The sequence below is a fragment of the Phyllostomus hastatus genome, unplaced genomic scaffold (genome assembly GCF_019186645.2).
Source record: "Phyllostomus hastatus isolate PE091 unplaced genomic scaffold, TTU_PhHast_1.1 phas_contig_1162, whole genome shotgun sequence".
NCBI lineage: Eukaryota > Metazoa > Chordata > Mammalia > Chiroptera > Phyllostomidae > Phyllostomus > Phyllostomus hastatus.
Window position 1 is genome coordinate 11327372 of NW_025333537.1, and position 20247 is coordinate 11347618.

General features: G+C 60.2%; 1 protein-coding gene across 4 annotated transcripts in view; it reads right to left on the bottom strand.

Annotated features, from left to right (window-relative positions):
• RILPL1 (Rab interacting lysosomal protein like 1) overlaps nucleotides 1–12602 on the bottom strand; it is a 30751-nt gene extending 18149 nt beyond the window's left edge. For 2 of the 4 annotated variants that reach the window (XM_045844684.1, XM_045844710.1), the window contains exons 1-3: nucleotides 12078–12602; nucleotides 6044–6194; nucleotides 432–550 (exon numbers count right to left, since the gene is read on the bottom strand). In XM_045844684.1, the coding sequence (XP_045700640.1) occupies nucleotides 432–550; nucleotides 6044–6194; nucleotides 12078–12380 (573 nt within the window). In that variant the 5' untranslated portion in view covers nucleotides 12381–12602. The remainder of the gene's footprint in view (nucleotides 1–431; nucleotides 551–6043; nucleotides 6195–12077) is intronic. The other 2 variants (XM_045844694.1, XM_045844701.1) reach the window with 1 other exon arrangement.
• Nucleotides 12603–20247: the final 7645 nt, after the last annotated feature.

A 20247-nucleotide genomic window follows, 5' to 3' on the forward strand; every position in this document is an offset into this window, starting at 1 on the left:
GGATTGAACCCACAACGCTGGCGTATGGGGACGATGCTCTAACCAACTGAGCTACCCGGCCAGGGGCTGGGGTCTTTTTCTAATTCAAGCAGAGACGTTGTACAGGCTCTCGGAGCAGCTTGGTGGGCACGAAGTGGGTGGGCCCCGGGGAACCATGTATTCAAGGGGGAGCCTCAGAGTCAAAGCAAAGGCTGCTGGGGCCTGTGGACATCCCCAGGGCGGGTGCGGCCGGAGTCCGGTCACTGGGCGGGCCCACGGTCCCTCCTGCTGTCTCGGGACTGGGCCTGACACACCTCGGGCAGGCCCCCCGCCCCACGGAGCCCACAGAATGAGACCTGGGGGACAGAGGAACCTCTGACGGGGGGGCCGTCTCCTGCCAGAACCCGCTGGCGGGAGAATGGACACGGACGGGGCAGGGGCTCCTCACTTACGGCCTCGACGTCCTCGTTCTTCAGGCCGAGCTCCCGGTCCTTGGCGCGGATCTCGTCGCGCTGCTTGTCCACCACCTCCTTCAGCTTCTTCATCACCTGCCGCTCCCGCTCCGACATGCCTGAGGGGGGGCGGGGGTGAGACCGGCGCATGAGCCCACATCCCTGCGCTGCCGGAGTCATCCGCCGGCGTCCTGCTGAGATGAGACGGCCCCCCCTGGGCCCCCCTCCTGTCCCACTCACCCCCAGCCCCCCGCACAGGCCCCCGCGCCCCTCCAACCTCATCCCCCAGCTCCGTGCCTTAGCCGCTGCTGTTCCAGGTGCCTACAACTCCCTTCCAGCCTCTCCCCTGCTGGCCCCCCTCCTCCCGGGGCCTCAGCCCGATTGTCACCTCCTCACCGAGGCCGCTCCTTCCCTGACCCCCATGGGGAACGCCCTCCATGGCCCCACTGAGTACCGTCCCCCCTCGGGCCGCGGTTGCTAGGTGTCGTGTACACTCTTCCCTCCACGGAAAGATGACGCTGCTGCGGAGTGACACAGAGCAGAGGCTGCTCCCCCACCATCAGCTGCCGCGCGAGGCTCCGGGCGGTTCTCTCCTATCCCTGGCCTCAGTTTCCACATCGACAGAGTGGGAGGGAGACCAGCAGCACCCACGGAGCTGCTGCGAGGACCGATCGCGTCCACACACATGGAGTGGGGAAAACGGTGGCTGGCCCAGCGCAGTCGCGTGGAGTGCTGTCTGCCGCCCGTCCACTGTCCGCCCCGTGCGCCCCCCACCCACCAAGGGCACGGCTGGCCCAGGAGGCAAGGCCTCGCCCCGCCTGTTCGCCGAGCATTCCCCGGGCTGGCGCAGTGCCCGGCACGCGGGAGGCGCCAGCGAAGGGCCTGGGTGGATGAACAGGCCGGGAGCGTGGGGGTTGGACTGGGCTCGCGGGGCCGCTGGGACAAACGACCGACACGACCTGGTAGCTCAGGAACCCCAGGAACTCATTTCTCACCGTTTCGGAAGCTGAGGGTTTAAATCAGTCCCGAATGGAGGTGTCGCCAGGGCCGAGGTCGCTCTGGAGGCTCCGCCCCGGGGAGGGTCCGTTCCTGCGCGCCCGCCCCCCAGCAGCAGGGGCTGCCTGCAGGCCTTGGCCTGTGGCCGCATCACTCGGGGCTCTGCCCGCTCTGTGGCCACACCACGTGTCTCCTCTCTGCACGAGATCACTCCGCCTCCCTCCCTCTTACAGGGGTGCCCGGGACGGCGCGGAGGGCTCACCCCAGTCGTCCAGGGCGGCTTCCCCACCTCGCGATCCTGAACCGAATCACGTGTGTAAAGACTTCACCACGTAAAGTAGCATCCACGGGTCCCAGGGACGAGGACCTGGTAGGCTGGGGGCCATCACGCAGCCTCCTACAGCCTGGGGTGCACAGCCAGCCCTGCTCCTCCGCAGACCGGGGCTGGGGGTGCGGTCAGGCTCAACCACAGATGCAGAAGGGAGGAACACCCCCCACTTCCCTCCCCGCTGGGACTCAGGGACACCTGGCCAGATCAGCCAGGCCACGGGGGCGACTCCTCAACTACTTCCCGTGTGTGACTCCCTCCTCCAGGCTGCCCTCCCATCTGTGTCTTTTCCGCTGGCCTTTCCGCTCCTGCCCTGGACAGTCCCCAACAGGCGGTGGCCACCAGGAAGGAGCGTTCCCAACACCCCCGGGGCCATGGCTTGGAGGACAAGAGGGCACTGCTAACACCTCCCTGCAAAAGTGTCTCTGGGACACAGTGTGTGCACATGCGTGGGGCGGGGCTGGAACGGGCTGTGGGCGGAGTCTGCAGTCTGCCCTCTGAGCCCCCATTGGACAGCAGTCTCTGGGTGGGGCTCCGAGGGCGGAGCTCCCTTCATCCGGCCAGGGGCAGGTGGCACTCCTGGAGAAGTCGGGCAGGAAAAACAGCTCAGTGGGGGCGGGGGCAAGCATGAACCCGAGAAAGGAACCCCAGCTCTGTAACCAGCTACACGTCACCCACTTTATGGGCGTCTGTGGCCGGACGGCCGAGAGGTGCCAAACAAAATGGTCAAGAGCTTCAGGTGTGAAGCTGGATTTCCTGGCCTCCGTCCTTGCAAATGGGGCATCCTGTGGGGTCCCCCACCTGGGGCGCTCTCGTGAGGGTGCACGGGCTCACCGTGCAGAAGGCCTGGCACGGAGCAAGTGCCGGCTGTCATTTCACCCGTAAAACGGAAATCCCAGGCCTCCCTGCCCCGGAGGCGAAGGCGGCGCTGAGATCAAGTCCGGCAGCGGTTACGACAGAGCCCTGAAAAACGAGAGGAGGGTCGAGTGTCTTTAACAGACTTGCAGACACTGTTAAAAGCTGGAAGACTCCTCAGCAATCATTTAGCCCCTCCCCCCCACTGCAACGCAAGACGCAGAGGTTTAAAGAGAGGATGTGTAGTAGCAAAAAAATGGCAACAATCTAAGTGACCACCAGCAAGGAAGTCATTAGGTAAACAAGGCCCTCCACACAGTGGGACTCCAGGCAGCCGGTTCAAAGACTGAGATACAACGTTAGGCGGGAACCGGAAGTGACAAAGTCATAGCAGCACCACTCACAGGGGCCGAATATTGTACAAACAGCCCAGACGTCCGTCCACTGCAGGATGGACTAGCAAATGTGGTCCAGCCAATGGACTATCCCTCACCCACCAAAAGGAGTGAGGCGCTGATTCGCGCTACACCCCAGGCGACCCTCGAAAACACGGCGCTGAGTGAGAGCAGCCAGACACCAAGGCCGCGTATTTTATGATTCCGTTTATCGGAAACACCCGGAACAGGCAAATCCATAGGGACAGAAAGCCGATTAACAGCAGCCTGTACGTGGGCAACGGGCTTTGTTTGGGGGCGCCGGAAAGTTCTAAAATTAGACTGTCACCACGGTTGTGCCCCTCGGTAAATTTAGTACACCTCACTGAAAAAAATTTACTTTCTCTCCTTTTGAGGTAAGGGTGCACAGCAACTCTTTATGGAGCCGAAACTCCTACCACGGACTCTCGGCTTCCGGGTGAGTTGCCGCTGGCAGGGAAAGCCGGCGTCCCTGCCCCCGGGCACACCAGCTCTGGGCGGCCCCGCGTCCGATGCCTCTCCGCAGCCGTCCCGGGAGGCAGGGGCTGCCGCGCCCATTCCGCAGGGGATGGGGCCGGTGATGGAGTTGTCTGCCCAGAACTGAAGGATTTCCCAGGTCCGTGAGTGTATCTCTGCACCCCCACCTCCCAGGCCCACGGCTCGGACGCCTGTAATTTACTTCTGCGTGTGCTAACAAGTAGTTCCCGTCATTGCCCTCCAGCTGGCCGATTTCTGAAGACACGGGGGCAGGGAAATGCTCTTGAACCTGGAGCAGGGCAGGGCGTGGGAGACAGCAGGAGGCCGCGGGGGCTCCGAGCGTGGCGCCCAGTGTTTAATTACCCAGAAGGCAGCGCTCTGCCACACGGGGGCCCACGGGGCCGGGTCCCCTCACCCCGCCTCATGGCTGCGCCCCTAAGTCCTCGGTCTCCCCGAGGCGCTCGATCTAACTTTGCAGGCCACACCTGCGTCCCGGGACCCTCTGCCCCAGCGCCTGTTCCTCCCACAGGCGGACGTGCTTTTGTCCTCACGTCCCCATGGTTTTCCGTGCAAAATGCAAAGAGCCGTGAAAGGCACGCCGGCCCCTGCCCCGCCTCTCCACCGGGTGGGGCTGCTGCTGAGCGAAAACCCCAGCCTCCCCAAGGCCAACCCTTCGGGGGCCGGAGTCACGCGAGAGGCCGGTGAAGTGTGTGCGTCTCAAACGCGCCACGTGGGCGGTTTCACGACAAGCTGGGCAAAGATGCGGGAAGCTGGGCTGAGCTCCCCCCACCGCAGAGGGGGAGCCGCATGCCCGCGGAGCAACGGTGTGCGAGGCTGAGGCCCGGGGACCCTGAGTTCCCGGGTCACCCCCAGAAGCCTGCGGGGCCCTGCGGAAACGTCGCAGGTGGAAACATGGCTAAGGTTCCCCAATGAGCTCAACGCAGTTGCCACAGGATACCCAGACATAAAAAAACTTGTACCAGAAGGTCCACTGCAGCACTATTCACAAAGCCCCACGTCGGAAGTGACCCCGAAGTCCACCCGCAGACGGAGGCAGGAGCAAACTGCGGTCTCTCCGGCCAACGGAACGTTACTAGGCCCTAAAAAGCGATGACGAACTCTCTCCGCCTCAGCCTTTCTCAGCTGCTCCATAAGGAGGTCAGACTGGACACAGCAACTCGTAGTAACGGCAGCTCCCACTTGCTGAGTGTGTGTCCCGAGCACAAGGCTAATCTGCCGACACATGCTAATCCACTTAGACCTCACGGCAACCTCACGAGGAAGACCCGGTTATTCCCACTTTTACGTGGGGCGCCCAGGCACACCAAGGTCATGTGTGGCTTCCTCAAGGTCTCTCAGCAGGGGAGTACTGGGGTCAGGATTCACACCCGGGCCCCTGGGCTGTGGAGCCCACGCTCACGGCCACTGAGACCTTCAACTTCCTTGCGCGAGCCATATCTCGACAGAGGAAACGCAGGGTGAAGAAACTGCAGCACCTGCACCAGACGCCCCCTTTTCTCGAGGCCCCTGCACCCCTCGCCGGTGAGCCGCTCTCGTCTCCGGGAGTCGGAACCACCAGTGCTGAACTGTGGGCGCCCCACGAAAGTCCGCCCGCCCACCATCCCATCAAACATGGGGAGGGGGGCTGGGGAGGGACCCAGGGTGTTTACTCGGACGAAAGACACAGGCTTGCGAGTCCTTGGGGATCAGAGGCAGCCTCGGAGCGGGAAGGAGCCCACAGGGGGCCGAGACCAAACCCCACTGTCTGCGTGCTTCCCTAGCGCAGCGGAGGGCCAGGACCGGAGGAGCTGGGTGGCTGTGGGAGAGCGAGTGACGCGGGGAGTTCGGGCACCACCCAGAGCCGGGCTGCTGATGGCCACACGCAGGCCCGGGACAAGCGCCTGGCGTAAAACCTGGGCCTGAGCCCCTGAGAAGCTGTGCGACCAGACCCCTGCCGACCCTTCGGTGAACCTTCGACCGTCTTCTCCGCTACACTGGCCCTGGTTTCCCATAAACACCGATGCCCCAGGGCCTTTGCACGCACCTCCCCCCCCCCCCGGCTACTTGCACGGCTCACGCCACCACTCACTCCATGAGGGCTGGGATGTCGCTCCTCCGGGAGGCCTCCCCGATCGACACACGCAAAGAAAGCCCGCGCCAAAGCGCCCCCATCATGTCCCCGTGTCACCTGTCCCACACCGCCAGCCACTGCCTGGCACCGGGTCCCCCCGCCATCCGTGTGCAGGTTTATCACCTGTGCCCTCCGCACGGGCAGAGGCTCCCTGAAGGCAGGCGGTGCCTCTGGCCCGCCGCGCAGCCCCGGTGCCCGGGCAGGTGGGGACCTGCGGCGACTGGACGAATGGACCTCTCACTGTCAGCATGCGTCACTTAGGGGACGCCACGGCACCCCTCGGGCAGAGGGACGGGGACAGTCGGAGACAGAGGCTTGGAGACTAGAAGGCGCAGCCCCGAGGCTCAGGGCCTGCCCCGGGAGGACGGCGGGACCGGCCTCCTCCCGACCCCCCCACCGACCTTGCTCCTACCTTCGTGCTTCTGGAACTCCTCCTCCGACAGGCTGACGTCCTTGTGCGAGAGGTTGGTCATCAGCTGCTTGTTCTCTTCCTGCAGCTGGGCGATCTGGGACAGCAGGTCCTGCGCCTCCCCCCGCCACACGTCCTCCACCAGCTCCAGCTCCTGCGGGGGCGACGGGCTGGCGTGGGGGGGCGGTCGGCCGGGCCGCAGCCTCCCCCCCTCCCCCCCGCCCGGTCCTCAGGACAGCTCGGGGCTGCCAGGGCTTGGGGACACCCCCTTCCCCACGAGCACCAGGCCTCGGCCACCACTGACCCGCACGGCGACTCTGCCAGCGACAGAGGTGCCCTGCCTCTGTGAGGGCCCAAGGTCAATGCGGCACTCGAGCTCCCGTTGCCCGTTAATCACCGTCTAGACAGCAGAGAGGAGCGAGCAGCCCCGGGCTGTGGGGACCCGCACATCCCCATCCTCGCTGACCTCTGGACAGACCCTCCGCCAGGACGAACCTCTCTCCAAGGGAGACAGAGGCTGCAAGGACCCCGGGGGTGGCCACCTGTGTGCTTCACAGAGACATCTCTCCAAGCCGTCCTGGGCGACTCCCTTCACCACTGCCTCGGTTTCCCTCAAGTGAGGAGGCTCACCGGGTGATGGAAAGATAAACAAGCTTCATCTATTAAAATAATTTTGCAGGCCCTGGCTGGTGTAGCTCAGTGGATTCAGCACCGACTTGTGAACCAAAGCATCACAGGTTCGATTCCCAGTCAGGGCACATGCCTGGGTTGCAGGCTAGGTCCCCAGTAGGGGGCGCACAAGAGGCAACCACACATGGATGTTTCTCTCCCTTTCCTCCTCCCTTCTCCTCTGTGTATAAATAAATAAATCTGTAAAAAAATAACTTCCTGGATGGCTGTCATCAAAGAAACATAATAACAAGTACTGGCAGGGCTAGGAAGAAACTGCAAACCCGGTGCATTGCCGGGGGAGTGCCAAATGGGGGGCAGTCTGGCAGGTCCTCAAAACCTTCAACAGTTAGCATACGAGGGGGGATCCCCCGCAAAGCGGCATTATCTTCTGGAGGGTGGGCCCCTTGTAGTTCAGGCTTTCGACACGTTTGCCTATTTTGTGATAGGTGGTTTATGACTGCACTGGCCCACACAGAGCTGAGTGGTCAGCAGTTCTGCATCAAAACCAGCGTGACCCCGTGCCCCACCCTTCCTATTCACCTGACCTCACCCTGAGCAACTTTTTTTTGGTTTTCCCGAATGAAATAAGTCCTCAGAGGAAAGCATTTTGCTAACAGAGAAGAGGTGAAACAAAAAACCAGCACACTGGCTGGCATAGCTCAGTGGAATGAGCACGGGCTGCAAACCAAAGTGTCGCAGGTTCGATCCCCAGTCAGGGCACATGCCTGGGTTGCAGGCCATGGCCCCCAGCAACCACACATGGATGTTTCTCTCTCTCTCTTTCTTTCTCCCTCCCTTCCCTCTCTAAAAATAAATAAATAAAATCTAAAAAAAAAGATCTAAAAAAAAAACCCCCAGCACAAGCACTAAAAAGTATCAAAATTGAGGAGTTTAAAAACTGTTTTGACTGTGGCTGGCGTGGCTCAGTGGATTAGGCGCTGGCCTGCAAACCACAGAGTCACTGGTTCGATTCCCACTCAGGGCACAGGCCTGGGCTGCAGGCCAGGTCCCCAGTAGGGGGCACGTGAGAGGCAACCACACATGGATGTTTCTCTCCCTCCTCTCCCCTCTGTCTAAAAATATAACTGTTTTAAGCAGTGGGGAAAAAAGTCTCAATAGGTGTATTGCATCAAATGGAGAGAGTACTTTGAAGGTGACTAAAGTTTAAACATATAAGAATAAATACATAATTTTTAATACATGAATTCCGTCTGTTTGGGTCCCCGCCCCCCTTGTATGATCCAGCAGGCCCACCCCTAGGACCTGCCCAGAGAAATGAAAACATGGCCACACGAAGACAGGTACGCTGATGTTCACGGCGACACCATGCACAACAGCCAAAAGGTCGGGACGACCCAAACACCCATCAGTGCGCTGCATGCGTGAATAAAGCGTAGTCCACCCACACAGCGGGCTGCGACTCAGCCGTGAGAAGGAACAAAGCAGTGACACCTGCTACCACGTGGATGAGCCCTGAGAACGTCATACTAAGTGACAGCTGCCAGACAGCAAGGGCCACACACAGCAGGGTGCCACTGCCGTGTGACACCCAGGCGAGTTAAACCCATGGCGGCGGCGGACAGCAGCCTGCAGTTGTCTCAGCTGGAGGGCCGGGGTCGCTCGGGAGCGACCGACTGTTAAGGGGTGTGGGGTTCTCTTCCCGGGGAATGAAAACGTTCTGAAACTGACTGTAGTGATGGTGACGCAACCCTGTGAGCGGACTGAAAACACTGAGTTGTATGCCTTAAAGGGGTGGATTGCATAACATGCAAATTATATTCAATAAAGCTCTTACCAAAAAAAAAAAAAAAAAAAGAGGTGTTTTTGTGCAACCCCGAACTGAACAGAGCATCATCGCCCGTGCCTGCATGGGCTGCGCTGCCGTTTGAGGCGTGGGCGCCATCTGAGGCGCTTCTGCCGCCCACTAGCTGCTCTCGGGCACGTTCCTCAGCCCGCGGGAGCCATGGAAATGAGGGAGGCGCTGGGGCCGCTGCCTCCGAGGGCTGCCGCGGGGGCTGCATGGTCCGCAGACGCAGGTGTCTGGAAGAGCGCCCGGCACCCAGAGGGGGCTAAGGCCGGGCGAGCAGACTCCTGCTGCTCCCGCAGCCCCGCCCAGGCGGCTGGGCGTCAGCCTCCCGGCCCGTTCCTGTCCTAAATAAGCCCCTAAATCCCACCCCCTTTGTCCGGAGGCTCACAGCACAGGGGAAGTGAGAGGTAATGGGCAAGTGTTCGCACAGCTGGCTCAAGGTCGGCGGGAGAGGTGAAGGGCAGGGCCAGACGGCGGAAGTGGTGATGGGGTGATGGACTGGGCAGGCCACCTTGCCGCCACCGGGGAGGCCGGGAGAGTGGGACTCTCGCGGCCCGGTCCTCTCCGCTCCCGCCTGGCACCAGCCAAGCACACGGAGGGCCCCGCCACGTACCAGCCAGGGCAACCAGCTGGGGCAGGCTGGCCTGGAACCGGCAACAGGAGTTAAACACGCACTGGGTTTAGGAGAAGCAGTGCAACAACAACAACAACAAAAAAGCAAGCTATCTAATGAACAATATGTTTTGTAACTATGAGAGGTGAGGACTGTTAACTTACTCTGGTGATCATGTCACCATCTGCACATGTATCAAATCCGCACGCTGTACTCCCGACACTGACGCAGTAGGTCAGTTACAGCTCAATAAAAAGAACTCCCTCCGTTGGTTGATTATGTGTCGACATCGTAAAGGAGTGGGCAGAGGTAGGTGTAAGGTTGTTCGGACGGAGAGAAGGAAGCGCAGGTTAGGGCTGTCGGGGTTTTCACAACGGCCTGTGAACTCGAAAGAGTGCCGCTCACCGCTGTCACCCTGCTTCTGCTCCCCCCTCCCGTATTTTGGATGGACTGGGTTTGATATGTTAACAATTAACCTCATCTGTGCCTTCTCCTTCATGTGACAAGTCACATTCTATGTCTATGGGACAGCTCTGTCCTAGAAATTTGGGTCCCTGAGGGTCAAGACCTCATCTGCGGTCACCTCGGTCTCCCAGAACAGTGCCCAGTGCATAGTAGGTCCTCAGTAAATGCATCCGTTTAATGAATAAGTGAGCAACACATGCTATTTACATTATATGCAACTGTACCCACACAGCCGCTGCCTTCGAACCCCTATCTGTGCGTGCTTCCTGCCCCCCACCCCCGTCACCCACCCCCTGCGCGCGGTGGGGGCCCCCCACCCTCCTCTCCTCTCTCTGCCCACGCCACCTAGGAGGGCACTTAGCATGCCGTGGCTCGTCCGTGGGGTTTTGGACTCCATAACCAGGTAGAACAAGGAAGAAAGGAAGGGAGCAAGGAAGGAAAGAAGGGACAAACAGATCGGACCAAGGACGTTTTCCACATCCGTGGAAGGAATACCTTGAAGAGTCTCTGAGACTGGGGGGGACACAGGGGCGCGGGGGGACCAGAGGACTCTCTCCGGGTTCCCCAAGAACACAGCGGAGGGGGCTGGGCTGGGGAAGGTGTCTTGTTTAGGAGCGCTCACGCTCCTGTTTACAAACGATCCCTGCCTCTGCGCTAGCTCGCTGGTGTTTTCTCCCCAGCTGACGGCGTTCCAGCGGCGACAAGTGCAGCCGGCCGGGAATTCCGTCCCCTCCCAGGCCAGGCCAGGCCAGGCCCAGTGGCCTCCGGTGACTCCACGGGGCGCCTCCCAGCCCGGCTGCAGAACTCAAAGTCAGCGGTGGGGACCTGGGTGCCAGGACCAGCGTGACCTGGGCTCGGCCCCTGGGTCTCTGCTTATAAAAGGCATGAGGGAGTTTCAAGGATCCTTTCCCACCCTGAGAGACGGAAAGCATCCAGGGTAGGAGTGGGGGTGCCTGGGATGGGGGTGGGGTCCCCAGTACCAGCCTCTCCAGACCTAAAAGCAGTATTAACACTTGTAAGTCCCCCACCCCCACCTCAATGAGCTGTGCTCTGTCCTGGGGACCTCAGGATATGCCCCCCCTTTAATTCTCACCCCCACCCGACAAGATGGGTGCTGCTACCATCCCATTTTACAGCTGGGGACACTGAGGCACAGAGAGGCTGGGTGATTTGCCCAACATCACAGAGCCCGTGAGCAGCGGGGCTGGAACCCGGGCTGTCTAGCTCCAAGGTCCCTGCTCCTGGGCATCCCGACGGGGAATGCAGGGCTGGGCCGTTCAGAACCTGCCCCGGGGACCTGGGAAACGGTGCCGAACTCTCTCGGGGGCCGGGGTTTCCTTTCTGACCCCAGGGCACAGGGACCCGTGAGGACAGAGTCCAGCCTCACAAAGCCCATGCTCTGCCCTGCCCTGTGAGGACGGCAGACACAGACCGGGCTACTGTCTGTGACAACTCCGGGACCTCAGGGTGCCTGCACAACAGGTGATGCCCTCCCGGGGAGGTTCAGAGAGGCTACGTGTATTTCCTGAGGCCACACAGCAAGCCAGAGCCCGTCGGGCCCCCGGTTCCCGAAAGGTGTTTCCTCCCATTATGGGTCGGAAGGGTCGGACAGGAGCTTCCCTGGGCTGAGGTTGGGACAGGAAGCCACAGTCACCCACTTCCTTTTCTCCAGCACCTCCTCAGGACTCCGGGCCCAGCGGGGGGTGGGGGGTGGGGGTGGGGGGGGCAGCCCTGATTCATGAGTCTGGAGGGAAGGCTGGCTGGTCACAGGACAGAGGGTCGACTTTCCATCTGCCCGCAGTTTAAAGAGGTGGGGAAGGGCTGGGAGAACTCTCTCCCCTGGGCAGGGGGCTCGGTCGGCGAATGCCCCGGCCCACACAGCCCCTCGGTTTTCTCATCTGTGAAATGAAGATAACAATCCATCCCTCCCGGAGTTCTGCGAGAATTCAAGACAAAATCAAGGAGAGGGAAGCAGCTCAGAGCACAGGTTACTGGGCCAGAAGGAACCCTGACAAGCAGTTTGCAAACAGGAACCCAGGGTTGGGGGGTCAGTGATCTCAGTGGTTGGCCGTCACCGTCCCTTCGCTCTGAGAGGGGGGTTCAGAGGGAAAATGAGAAAAGGGGCCTGGAATGACGCCGTGTTTTCGGGGAACACTGAAGGGCAGGAAGCTGATTTCGTTTCTGAAAAGAGGTCCTCTTACCCAGGTAGGCGCGTTAGATAATACCCCATGCAGTTCTTCTAAGGTGGGTCCCGTTCCTGTCACCGCCGGACAGGTGAGGGATAGGGCACAGAGAGGTTAAGGAACTCCCCGGAGGTCACAGAGCTGCTCAGTGGTCAAGGTGGGGCTGGAACTCAGCTCTGTCATCCAGGCGGGTCTCCTCCCATCTAGTCCCGGGACACCCGCGTGCGCTCGGCGCTGAAAGGCCCTCGGGTCCGGCGGCCCCACGGCCCGCAGGGGCTGGCGGAGGCCGCGGCTCACCTTCTGGTGTTTGCGCTCCTTCTCGATGCGGTCCATCCTCTCCAGGCGCAGACGGTCTAGCTCCAGGCGCAGCTCGTCCAGCTCGGGCGCGACGTGGTGGCGGCTGACCAGCACCTCCAGGATCTCCAGGACGCGCACGACCTTGGGCATGAGGCGCGCGATGGCCTCGCAGCCGTGCTGGTCGATGACCCGCTCGAACTCGTGGCCCACCAGCGACGCGATGTCGTACACGTCCATGACGGTCAGCTCCGCCACGTTCTTCTCCAGCACCGACTCGGCGGCCGACCCCGGGTCCTCCTCCATAGCCCCCCGCGCGGCCTGTGCCCCGCGACCCCGCAAACTAGTGCAACTCCCAAACTTGCCGCTGTCGAGGGCAGCGCCCGGCCGGGCCCACCCCGCGCCGGCCCGCGCTTAGCTGGCCCTCGGGCGAGGGCGTCCCGGGCGGGCGGCCGGCGTCGGCATGGGCGGAGCGGCGCACGGGGAGCCGGGTCCACGCGCCGGGTGCGGGGCTCGGCGCCCGCTCGGCCCGGATCCTGCTCCCAAGAGCCGGGAGGAGGAGGAGGAGGAGGAGGAGGAGGAGGGGGCGCGGGAGGCGCGCGTGCGCAGGCCGGTGGCGCCTCCCAAGTTGGGAATCCGAGTTGGGAGCAATGGAGGCGCGGGGTCTGGCGGCAGGCGGGGACGCGCTGCCCTCGGAAACGGTTCTCGCCGGCGGGTCGTCGCCCGGTCCCGGACCCGGGAAGGAAGGGCGGCCGCCGCTGCTCCGGGAAACTTTGGCGGCGGCGGGGCCGGGTGGCCGACTCCCCCCGCTGGGATGCCGCGCGCCCCGCCCCGATCCCGGCCTGGAGAGCGGGGGCGCCGGGCTTCCGCCGCCGGGGGGCGCCCTGAGGTCGCCACGGGCAGCGACCCCTCTCACCGGCTGACTCTGCAGCCCCCGGACCCGGCTCCACCCGCCGACCTTCCTTCTCCCCACCCACCGCGCCCCCAGCGCGTCCCGACGCGCCGCCCCCTCCCCGGCCGGGTCCTGGCTCCTCCCCTCCGGCTCCCAGCCCGGAGGGGTCGGGGCTCGCCCGGAGGTGGGGGACGGCGGCGACCGTGACGGAGGTCTCTCATTTCTAGAGGATTCGCCGGGTCGGGGGGCGGCCCCTGCGTTGGGGAGCAATGGGGGAGTCGTGGGGTGGACTCCAGGCTGGGGCCCATTCTGGGGAGGAAGCCGGGACCGCCGCCCCGTTCCCGCAGACCCTCCCGGCCAACCCGGCCACTGGCGGACCCGGCGGCGCCGGGCCCTGCTCTCCAGGAGAGGTGTGCCCCGCCCCCACCCCCACCTCCCGGCGGTGGGCGCAGGGTTCGAGGGGTCCTGGTGACACACCGGCCACTTTACGGAGAGGGCGAGGCCGGGGTTTGGATCTCCGCACCCCGAGTTCCCTTTTCCCAAGCCCCGGGCCTTTTGACTTGGCTGCATCCTCTGGCCCACCGCACCTCCCAGCCCCACCAGGAGAGCCTCTCGTGGACCGGCAGCCCCGCCCCTCTTTTCCTGCCCCTCCCGCAGGGGTTGGGGACCCTGCGGCGCGCCCACTGCCCGCTGGCTTCTCCCATCGATGTGCCCTTAGCGTACTGAGTTTGACCGGCGTGGCTACACACAGGGCGCCCCCAGCAACCTGGGAACTCCTTGAGGGCAGGAGAAATCCTTCCCGCCCTTGGAGCCGTGAAGCCCACGGCGACCTGACGCATGTGGACTGAAACTTAAAAAAAAAAAATTTTTTTTAACGTGTAGGGCATTTGCTTCATTTTGATTTAAAAATATATAATGCTTATCCTTGCCGTGTGTCAGGCATTATTCTAAGTGCTTTCGAAATATCCTTCCATCTCCTTACTCCATCTGTCCTCCAAGTACGGCAGAGGACTGTTGAGATTCCCCAGTACCCATGGGGTCTCGCTGAGGTTGTGCCTTTTGTCCCCTGTATGCGTGACAGGCTAGATGTGTTCTTCTTGTCCTCCACAGAAAACAGCATATCGCCATAGACTGACTACACAGCCGATTGGAGGATCCAACTTTTATAATGGGCCAGGCATTACAGAGATGTACAGGTATATGAATAATGTCCCTGCCCTCAGGACTTTGTTGTTTGGGGGGAAAGTTATTTTTATTAAAAAATATTTCTGTTAGCCCTGATTGGTGTGGCTCCAGTGGGTTGGACATTGTCCTGCAAAGTGAAAGGTCCCTGGTTGGAGTCCTGGTCAGGGCGTGTGCCTGGGTTGCGGGTTCAGTTCCCTGTCAGAGCGCATACAACTGATCGATGTTTCTTTCCTCTCTGTCTCCCTCCTTTCCCCTCTCTCGGAAAAAATAAATGAACAAATTATTCAAAAAATAAAAAAACATGTTATAATGTCTATTTTTAAAATAATCAATATTTTAAAAATCAGTTTAAATTTCTAGTTACAACAGATATCTCTAGATCTAAGGCACCTAACAAAATATCAAAAGTCTTCAATAATTTTTTTCTTTTTTTAATTAAAAAAAAATTTTATTTATCTTTAGAGACAGGGGAAGGCAGGGAAAGAGAAACATCAAAGTGTGGTTGCCGCTCACACGCCCCCTACTGGGCATCTGGCCCACAACCCAGGCACGTGCCCTGACTGGGAATCAAACCAGCGACCCTTCAGTTCTTAGGCTGTTACTCAGGCCACTGAGCCACACCAGCCAGGACTCCAATAGTTTTTAAAAGTGCCCTTAGAAAAGGGTTCTAGAGACCCAAAGGTTTGAAAACTGCTGCCTTACAACATCCTAAGAAGTATGATGATCTCTGTTTTACAAATGAGGAAACTGAGGCACAGAGCGATCAGAGCCCTTGCCCACGGCCAGGCAGCTGGGAAGTGCTACCCACAGGTCAGAGGTCAGATCCATGCACTGCAGCTCAGGGAGGTGGACAGTGAGGAGCAGGGAGGGGCGTTAGCTTCCTGCAGCTACTGTAACAAATTGCCACAGGCAGTGGTGACTTAAAACAATAGAAACGTATTCTCTCCCAGCCCTGGAGGCGAGGAGTCTGAAACCAAGGTGTCGGCAGGGCTGAGCTCCCTGGGAAGGCTCCAGGGGACGGGCCGCCTCGCTCCTTCCAGCTCTGGCTCCCTTGACTTGTGACCCCATGGCTGCAGCCTCGGCCTGACCCCACAGGGCCCTCCCCTGCCGGCCTGTCTTCTCTGCTTCCCCTGGAAGGACACTTGTTACCATTGCACTTGCAAAACAATAACAGCGATTTTATTTTATATCAGATATGCAGTGTGTTCCAAATGTCAATTGTCTCATGTTTTGTAGTTATTTTTGGGTTCAACTCAAGATCCACATAATATCTGCGTGTTGCAGTTGGTGGCTGGGTTCCTCCGTCTTCTTCGATGCTTTTTCACTCCCCAGCCTTCACGTTTATTGGCTGATGGAACAGGATGTTTGGTCCTGTCGAGTCTCAGCCTGGATTTTGCCAATTCCTCCACTGTAACGTTCTTTATAGTGTGTTTACCTGTTCTCCGCATCTTCTGTAAACTGGTCGTCGGATCAAGAGATGTGATCTGATTCGAGTTCAGTTTGTTTGGCGGTGTTGTGTTTCAGTATTTCCTTTTTCTGTTTTTGAGGGGCGATTCACTTTTTTTAATGCTTATTTAGATGTAAATCACCCGCAGTAATAGTCACCCTTTTCACGTGCAAAGTCAGTGTTCTGTAGTATGTTCACAAGCTTGCGCACTCACCGCTGTCTAGTTTCGGAATGTTTTCAGTAACCGAACTTAGCGAGGGAGTGCGGATGCGGAGCGGGAGCCAACCCCCGAGGTTCGGAGGGCCTGCACGTGCGGGCCCGAGCAGAACGGCTGGGCCGCGAGAGTGGGGATTACAGGTCCCTCCACTAGAGGGCGTTTCTCCGTCCTTTCCCCACACAGGACAACCAGCCTCCTGTCTCCCTAACCAGAGACAACTGATGAAAGACTGCGCGCTTCCTAAGATCTTTAAGAATGAAATGATATGACTCCTGCGAATTGCTTTCAAATAACCCTCTGGGCGGGAGGGATGGTTGGGAATATGAATGAAAGGAAGACTGGCCGTTTTGTGAATAATTGTCCAAGCTGGGGAATGGGACCATGGACATTCATCACACCATTCTTCCTCCTTTTTTAAGAGTAGCGATTTCCCATAACACTTTTTTTAAAAAAATAAAGACTACAGGCTTGAAGGAGTGCCACAGTCTTGGCTTGCCTGGGACGAGCACAATCTGGCCCAGCCACGGGTCGCAGGAGAGAGATCGGATGGCACCAGCAGAACGGAAGGTCTGGCGTGGGGGCGGGGAGGGGTGGGTGCTGGGGGCCACCCGCGGTCAGGGGCAGGAGGAAGAGCTGTGGCAGATGACAGACGGTTCCTCACGGCGAGCCAGCTGGGCCGGGCCTGCGGCAGAGAGAAGCAGTGATTGTGTGGAAGGAGAAGTCCCAGCTTCCTGGAAAATCAGACCACAAGGTCCCGAAAAACCACACCAGGCTTTGAGAGGCTACCTCGGGCTGCTTGCATGTAGCTTTCCTGCGTGGGTGCCGTGGGCTGGGTGTGGACTGAATGTCTGTTTCCCTGAACCGGTGCTGTGGGCTGGGCGTGGACCGACTGTCCGTGTCTCCCCAAACGCACAGGCTGAAATCCTAGCCCCGGGGTGGGGGTGGTGGAATTCAGAGGTGGGGCCTCTGGGAGGCTAGAGGTGAGAAGGGTGGGCCCCCCTGCATGGAATTAGCGCCCTGATAAAGAGAGACCCTGGAGAGTGCCTGCTGCAGGAGGACACAGCCAAAAGGCGGCCCTCGCCAGACCCTGAGTCTGCCAGTGCTTTGGCCTTGGCCTTCCCAGCTTCCACAACCACAAGAAAGAAATTTCGGAGTTTACAAAGGATCTGGTCTTCGGTGTTTTTGCTGCGGCAGCCCGGGCTAGGGTAGGCTATTCTGTGGGCACCCCACTTTACTGCGCCTCTTCCTGGTCTCGGTCCCAAGGACTTCACCGGAAATGACAGCCTCATGCCCTCTCTCCTACCCGCCGGTCCTCCCGACCTCCTGTGGCTGCCATTCCGACTTCTCGCACCCCCCCCCCCCGCCACCTCCTCTTGAAGGCGAGCACTTGGGATGGCCGTGGGCGAGTTTGATGTCACAGTCGGTCACATCTCCAACCACCGGGGACCCCACGGGGCTCACAGTTGGTTGCATATTGATCCTACCTGACAGTCGCCTCCCTCCAAGGCGATGGGAGACACAGGCAGGCTCCCTAACGCGCACCTCGGGGGGGGGGCGGGGGGAAACAGGAAGATTCAACTTCGGCAGCGGGATTCTTTAAAGTGCACGGGGCTCGCGCTCTGAGCGTCAACGTCTGTCCCCCCCTGAAGGGAGGTCACCTGGCCGTGCCAGTCTGGGTGGCGTCTCCGTTCTGTTGCGTGAACCCGCCCGCGCTGCTCTGCTCCGGCGGTCTCAGTCACCGAGACGCTTAAGTGAACGTTTCAAGGAAAATAGTTTAAAAGTAGTAATAAAAAAATCACCCATTGCTTTCGCATGGGTTCCTGCAGAAAATGCATGAGCTAACGCTTTACGAGAGAACGAGGGAGAAGGGAAGTGAGGCGGGAAAAGAAGAAGAGAGCGAAGTCTGGGCAGCGTGGTCCCGGCGTGGGCCTGGCCGCTGGGTCTGGCGGGGTGTGTCTGGGAGGGTGTGTGACACCCCTGAGTCTCAGAGCTGCCCAGCAGCACAGAGGGGGGACTAGAGGGTTAGGGTCCATGGGGGAAGGTGAGCAATTTACCTGCCCACTCCTTCACGCCTCTTGTAAGTCCTCCCTGTGGGCCACCCCCTCCGCCCATCTCCAGGAGGCTCCCGTCATCCCCTGGGCTGGTCCTGGTGCTGAGGCGGCTGCAGCCTGTGCCTCTGTGATCTGAGAGCATCAGACCCGCCAGGACCTGAGGAGACTGGGGCACCAGCCCCGGGGACGGATGCCTACAAGTGGAGTGTCTGGGCCGCTGGGGAAGTAGGGGTTCAACTTTCCAAGAGACCGCCAAACCTGTCCCAGTGCATGTGCCCCCTGAGTCCCTTCCCGCAGCGATGGAGCAGAGTGGGCCTTTCCCACTGTACCAGTGTCCCTGGTGACTCGGGTGTCCACCCAAGCTTGAGAACCGCTGTCTTCGAGAGTGAGAGAGCTGGGGGGCTCTTCCTGAGGAGGTGACCCTGGAGCAGAGATCTGGGAAAGGGTGGGAGTGAGTCACGCGGCGGAAGCTTGGGAGAAGACGGTTCTGAGCAGAGGGGACAGGACTTGCAGAGCCCAAGTGAGGTGTGTGCACGGAGTGGCAGAGGGACAGCAAGGACAGCGGTGTCTCTGGAGCTTGAGGGGCCGGCCAAAGGTGGGGGGAAACGGAGGGGAGCGTGGGGCCTGGCTCTGCGGCCCAGGGAAGCGGAAGCTCTGCAGCTGTGATGCACAGGGAGCTGGGGGAGCCACGCTGGGGTTTTAAAGCGGAAGCGTGGCATGATTTCATGGAGGGGAAACCAAGGCTCAGAGGTAAATTAGCTTGTTGTTGTTGATCTTGGTGCTCTGGTGGAGCAGGCTTCGGTGTCAGGCAAATACACAGAAAGTGAGTGTTGGGAAGCTATCGATGTTCTGCCGCCGAAGACCACCAGGAAAACACGGGCAGTGGAGCCAGCTGGGTTTATCACTCGCAGCCGGGGTGACTGCACACCATGGCGAACCACGGGGCGTCTCAGTGAGAATGCGAGGACGTCAGAGCCTCTTACAGGGCCTGGGCTTTGGCTGGGCGGTTCTGGGGAGAGCGTAAGGGCCTGGGAGCCTGCGTGGGGGCGCGTGCCACCGGGAAGCAGGGACAGATCTGGGGCTGAGGCTCTTCGCAGACATTATCTCCACGGAGGGCAGGCTAGAGCCGTCATTGGTAAAGAGGCAGCGTCACCCCCATGAGCCAAGAGCGCGAGACGTTCGGCACTTTGTAGCCTGGACCCAGGTGTTTGCAGCCTGTGCTGTGTTTGCGTTTTGTCTCGTGCCACCGTGGTCACGGAGTGGCCTTGACTGATGCTGACGTCCTGTGAGGTGACTTCCACGGGAGAACACCGAGGCCAGCGGCCAGTGCCAGGCCAGCGAATGGCTGTCAGGCGCTGCTCTGCTCCTTCTCAAAACGCGCCGTTTGCGTGGCGTCCGTGATGGAAATCCAGTCCGGGAAGGAAGAGAACCGAACCCCGACCAGCTTCGGAACGCCACTGAATCTCCAAGACGGACACTCCCGGTGCTTTCTGCCACCGGACGCCGGTGGCGCTGGCCTGCCTGTTTCTGCACTACACCCGGACAGTGGAAAAACGCTTCCCTGTTTTACACAGCCTCACTGAGATACAATCCCTACGCCATCAACTCCACGCCTAGAAAAGTACACTGCGGTGGTTCTTAGTGTGGCCGCAGGTACACGCCACCATTACTGCCACCTAGTCCCAGCCCATTTTCCTCCTTCCGCACAGAAACTCTATTCGTGGTCACTCCCCACTTCTTCCTTACCCGCGGCCACAGCCCGAGGTGACTACTAATCCACCCTGTCCATGGGTTTTCCTGTTTTGGACGGTTTTCCTCACTGCAGCTGCACCTGGTGGTTTCTCCATACCCGAAGCGGGAAGCTGGGTGCTGGGCCGCTACTGCCCCCTATTGCCCGGTGCCTTTAAGACAGGATCCCTCAAACTTGCAGGCACAGTCACTCACCTACGCGGCGTTGGACCAGATAAGCCAGGCACGTGGCGTTCTTCCTTTACTGATAAGAGATGACGTAGCATAACTAAGATCAAGCAGCTACATGCAAACTGGAGTAACAACCTAGGTCTCCTCATCCCCTGGCCGGTTCAAAGAACTCAGCTAACTGGTCACGCGTGAGGTCTTTCGTGGGCCCGAGAGCACAGCACATACAGTGCCTCGGGAGGGGCGTGGGCCGATGAACTGCAAGAGCTACACCCCGGAGGCACAGATCTGCGTCGCAAGCGCTAGTCTCTGGCAGGAGGTTCAGGAACATTTCGGAGACGAGAGCGGACGACTCGTGAGTGGGGCTTTGAGGGATGAGTAGGAGCATGTCAGCAAGCAAAAGGCGGCGGGCTGCGGGGTCCTAGCAGCTGGCAAGAGCTGAGCGGGTACGGAGTGGCAGCGAG